Consider the following 6,000-nt stretch of genomic DNA (forward strand, 5'->3'; position numbering starts at 1 on the left):
CTACAACCCAAACCAAGAAATATTCAGATCGGCTTAATTGTCAAACGATTGCTGATTGTTATCGACTTCGGAGAACCATGAATACAAGATTTCATAGAAATCCATCTAATAGTTGCTAAGATATTTCAGTCTGGATCAAAGTGGTGTATTCACTGACTGACCCGCCACTATCATGACTAAACACGATGATAACAAGATGTCAATTTCAGTTTGTTTTTCAAGTTATTATACAGACAAAATGGATTGTTTGCCTTCTTAAAAAGCACTGACTATTTGAGCACTATGTAAGCACATGCTAGCAAGATATTAAACTGAATGTGAAAATGTGCAATGATCACATAAGCACTGGACTAGAGGCTCCTGAGGGCCCCTATTGTAAAGTTTAATAAGGGCAGATATATAACCTATACTGTACAACTGACCCAGGATCATCTTTATAAAGTGACCAAATTGGGGATTTACCCATGTTGAATATTCAGTTTAATGAAGTTTAAGTTTGACACTATATTAACTTTTACATTTCTTGTAAAATGTTCCAATGAACTCTGATTCCCTCATATAGTTGACTGTGTGTCTACCAGAGCTACCAGTGATCCACACTGCACCTCAAAATTCAGAAAACGGGGTTAAAACTCTTTTCATAAAGTGGTTAAAAAGTCAGTGGAACAAGTGCAGACCTACAGGCTGTGTTCCATAGCACACTGTCTATTTTTGGAGATTTAAACATGTACAGAGACTATAATTTTCTTTTCAGAGTCAATCTGTTTTTCTCTGCCAACCAGATCTGTGGATGACGGGCTGGCTGGAGGCCATCGGCTAGAGAGAAAATCCAACCTTAAACAGAATTCATAACTTTTTCCCCCCCTATTAACAATAACATATTACAAAGTCTGTCCTCATGTCAAACTGCTCCACCAAAACTGATTAGAGGGCCGAATCCTGAATCTACTATGTAAAAAATGTAACTTTTTTTTTGTTCCTGGGAAGAAAGTGTTACTTCCTACTTGTTTATTTTCCTAAAAAGTATGGAAACGGCTATTATTCTCTTCAAACGTTTCTTCTAAGACCAGGACAGTGATATATTTTCAAATGTACTTATTTGCAAAGTGAAAACCAGCTAATTTGCACATTTCCATTCACATAAAGTCAGAAAAACAACATGAATCATTGGATACGATGATGTGAAACTATATTTGAGGGCTGATTCATCAAAGTGAAACCAAACCCTAACAGTATAAATGTCTCATGTGTCAAATGTCTCAAAAACTACTCACTTCTAAATCTTTTGTGGTCACTTTTGTATGACTTTAGTATGAATACATATTCATTTTGATTCATATGTTGTTTTTTCTGACTTTCTGACCATAAACGGAAAATGTGCAAACTGTCTGTTTTCCCATTAGAAATTGGTACTTTTTTTTTTTTTAGGTATCAAAAATATCATTGTCCAGGTCACAAATACAAAGTTTGAAGGGAATAACAGTAATTTTCTATGCTTTTTAAGTCATTGGGAAATAACATTTACACCCAGGAACAAAAATGATTACATAATGACATCACAATGCACAAGTGACACATTCAGACTGAATGTTGGCAACACTGCGGAAAACAAAGCATTACTTTAGGTTCCTGCTGTTTTAAAATAATACGTTTAATATTCAAGTTCTGTTATCAAATGACCAGAAAAACAATTATATGAGAAGGAATTTCAGTCTATGTCTCCAGTTCAGTGTAAGGACCTCCTAAAATATTTGCCTGACTTTATGTTTTAAAGTGTAATATTATGTGGCAAAAGAAACGGTTCAGGAAAGTCAGCGATAACCGCTTAGAATAAAAAGAATGCTAGATACATGTGAATACATATGAAGAGAGATGTGTTAGTCCACAAGTTCTTACTGTCTCAAATGTCGCCTGCACATCAAACCTTTAAAAAGTTCAGCTAAATAACCTGACCACCGTTTGCCATGATTATCACAGGTCTACGCTGACTGGATGAGTCAAATGATGGCATTTTATCGCTGCACTTCCAGCTACCTGGTCCTAAACTGACCAAAAATCATAAAGGCTATCTGTACAGCATATCACACGGAAACGTGGTGTGTGTGTGTGTCACAGGTGGTTTGACACAGGTAAGAGTTAAACTGTGGCCAGGAGGATGATGAGGCTTTACTGCTGCCGTACAGCTGGAGCAGTGTGGAGACCAGAGCATTACTGGACAAAGCTGCTGGTCTTGTAAATGGGGGATATAGTATATACGTTTATTTGCTTTGGTGTATCATGACTCACCGTGGCCGTTACCAGGGTACAAACAGACACACCCAACTGAAACATGTCAAACTACTGTAGTCCATGACCAGCCTCGGATAATAAAGGACAGATAACATCTGGTCCAAAGTAACAAGCAGTGAATCTGCATTAGTCTAAAGATAAAGACCTGATTACATTATAATGCAACGTGGCAAAATGATGGCTACCTCATTATAATAATCAGTAAGAATGAAATCTGTTAAAGAAAGAATAATCTGATAAAAAAAAAACTTCAGTCACACCTCTGAAGACAAGGTGATAAAAGACAATTTTGTTGACAACTATGACTAAGTCTTTTTATTTTGTCATTTGTACTTTTCCTGAAAAAAAGGAGCTTTCCATATAAATTTTATTCTTTTTATCAATGATAATATTTACAGCCGGATGACGCTGAAACTATTCAGTTTTAGTAAAGTGTTAACTACGTGTACTATTAGAATTGCTTTACTATAAGTTAAAAATGTTCGAAAATTGTTAACAATATACTAGCAAATAGTTAAGTTACTCCGGCGTAAATAACCTCAACAGCTTATTTTGTTGCCGTCAATGTGGTTCCAAACTCTTACAAATGATGTGCCTCTTTCTATCTTACTGTTGTCGGGATGTATAGTTTACCTTTGCGGGTCGGCTGGATTCGTGAGATCATGACATAAAGACTTCACGTATGAATCCTTCACTTCAGGCTTCAAGTGATGCTCTTGTGTCCAAACCAGTGGTAGTTCTATGAGGATTCTCACATGATCGTGTGAATCCAGCTGCCTCGCAAGGGAAGACGGCGATAGATGATGATTGACAAATGGTTCATCCAATCATCTGTCAAGTATATTTAGAAAGCGCCTGCCTTTTCCCAAACAGTTTCCATGGATGACTTCTCAGTTAATTCTGTGTAAAAAACCATCTGGTGCGTCAGTCTGAGGAGGTATTTGGAATAACTTATCAAATAATAGTATTAGTCCAATAACAGAACCTGACTGACTGCTTGTTCAGGCTAATAATGCTCTTAGTAAACAGTTAGGTAATATCACTAAAACAGCCCATCGTCAAAACCAATACTCATTATCTACAATCAGAACACAAAATAATGCACATACATACACTCTAAAGGCTCATTTCCTGCATGATATCATTTGTGTGTTTTGTGTGCTATACATGTGCATTTTCAGCCAGTTGATCTCATTGTTGACAGAAATCACATGATCCGGCGTTAGCAAACATCCTCAAACAAAACCGACGACTCCTTCGCATATTTGCAGGCCTGCAGTTCTGAAGCTCATCTATTTAAAGCAGCTGCTGACCTCGTGGCTTTATTATTAACATATTAAGGAATTGGGAGTTGGGAAAGACCCCATAGTTTCTTTTTTAAAAATTGAAATCTGATTTGTTGAGACATGGACTGTGTACCGCTCATGTAAGGAGGACAGATGATCTGATCTGGAACAAAACTGGAAAGATTCTGTTATTGCTATGAAAAAATGTCTTCATCTTGTGTGTGCTTCTTTCCAAAGGTTTATTCTTCTAGTATATCTCAAGTGTGTGCTGATGTGTCTCTTGGTCCAATACTAAGCCAAAGAGTGTGGGTTTAGTTGAAGTAAACAAAACTACAACTAAAACCATGTTTTTTACTGAAATATATAATGAGTCAAAGCTGACAACAAATTTCTGTCTTTCCATCCTTCTCTTCTTCCTTTCTTATGACTTCCAACACCGATAACAGGACTTAGGATGTCAAAGGTAAACATGTTTTTGTCAACTGCATTCCAACTTCAGAAAAATTACAACATAATGTTTGTGCTGTTTAAAAGGGAGTCTGTGCTACTACTGTTACTCCTGGAAGAGCTTCAGATTTTCTGGCAACCTGCAGTGACATTTAGGAGAAATGCAACTGATCACACACACACACACACTCTGACCACCCTGAACATCCTGTGCAAAGGAAATGTCACAGTGTGTATCTATCCGAGGTGCCCAGACTAATGTGCACACCTGTACGCTCTAATACAATTCAACACATCAGTGATTTATTACATTTAGGCCCTGCAATCCCTACTTCTCCCCTGAGTATACATATATGTTAACATGTACTCATACACAACAAATACTTCAATACAAACTAGTTCTGAAAATGATCAAATTTGATTAAGAAAACGTTTAGTTTTGGAGTTGTTGATGACTATTTGTACTCTCTCACTTTGCTGGGGGTGCCTTGTACCCCTTCAAAGTAAAGTGCGGACGATGTTCGACATAATTAGAAAAAATCAAGCCTGCTTTAGATGCGTCTCTTCAGGAGTATTTCTGGAGTAGGGGCATGTAATCGAGCCAGGACCTTGGCTGCAGCTCTTTCCAGAACTCGTTAGTAGAGATAAACAACAGTCTAAACATGAACCTGTTTCGTAATGAAGTTGTAGTAAACATGTAGTCAGCACAATGATCATCTAAAATTAATTTACCAATATGGATATATTGAATCTTTCTCAGTATGCTTATAACTTCCAGTATATTATGTGATTTTTGCTTCAGTCCTAATAACAATGTAAACAAATAACTACACGAAAATAGTCTTTAATGATTATTAATTGGTGCTTTTAAACTGGAAACACTTGTTTTGGGCCCTGACTGTGTATATTTGGGCCAAGTCTTCGGTTTGGCTCCCGGTTTGTAATAATCACATTTAACCCAACCTCAGATGACTGTTTTTTTTGTTTAACCTTGTCTGTTTTACTAACGCTAACGTAACATCATTGTAGTAATGAAGAATTGCAAATGCACCTGCTGCCACCCTGCAAGCTAACTGTGCAGGCCCTTCATCAAGACAGCCAGCTCACAGTAAACAGATGACAACATGAACTATTGCTCCACTGGGTTGTTTTTTTTTTTCACACAGTGAGCTACGTGATGGAAAACCTCACAATCTTCTAAAATGTAAAACAAATTAATTACAGGCCAGGAAAGCCAACGAGTCCAATCCGTTCAACAGAAAAGTGGTCAGTAATATCAGCTGGTCTAACGTTACGCCATTTCAGGGGAATATTGAAGGCTGTAGCTCGACGTTTTGGCCTTCTCTGACAAGAAGCAGGTAAGTTAATGAAAACTGTCTTATTTGATAGTGCGCCCACAACAAAAGGAAATAGGTGTTTTGAGTGTCTGTTTCATGTAACCTAATGTAATACACTGCTAATTTACAGCCGTGACAACTGTTTGCTTTATTTTTTTCATTACAAGGCTACTGCTAAGCTAGCTAGCGGTGGCTAACACCCCCCACCCTCGACGCAAACGGACAAAAGGCCTAACATATATCTGCCAAGCTGAGGTACTGTACGTACTGAATGTGACGTGACATTTTGTGGAACTGTCTAATGTTTAAAATATTATACCAGTATGTTAAACAGTGTAGATTTGGAGCTGTCATCCCACCCCTCGCGTCTCTGCTTTGACCACGTCATTGAGACTGTCCAACACTGCGGAAATAGAGCGCTAGCTTAATGCTAACTGGCAGCTCTCGCTGGTTCTTGCTACAGCTTACCCGTGTCTCCGATGATGATGTATTTGAAGAGGTACGCGTACGCCATGGCCCCTGCTGTGTCGACACCTTTCGTTTAACCGACAGTAAACCGTGCAGGAAAAAAGGTAGCTGACAGCTTGTTAGCCTGTTTTTCTCTGTCGCCGCTGAGGAAGGAACAATAAACAGCCAGAGCC

General features: G+C 38.1%; 1 protein-coding gene across 1 annotated transcript in view; it reads right to left on the reverse strand.

The window, feature by feature from the left end:
* rab2a (RAB2A, member RAS oncogene family) overlaps positions 1–6,000 on the reverse strand; it is a 30,495-nt gene extending 24,495 nt beyond the window's left edge. The window contains exon 1 of the mRNA XM_062428536.1: positions 5,828–6,000. Coding sequence (XP_062284520.1) covers positions 5,828–5,873 — 46 coding nt within the window. The 5' untranslated portion in view covers positions 5,874–6,000. The remainder of the gene's footprint in view (positions 1–5,827) is intronic.

The sequence above is a fragment of the Scomber scombrus genome, chromosome 11 (genome assembly GCF_963691925.1).
Source record: "Scomber scombrus chromosome 11, fScoSco1.1, whole genome shotgun sequence".
Classification (NCBI taxonomy): domain Eukaryota; kingdom Metazoa; phylum Chordata; class Actinopteri; order Scombriformes; family Scombridae; genus Scomber; species Scomber scombrus.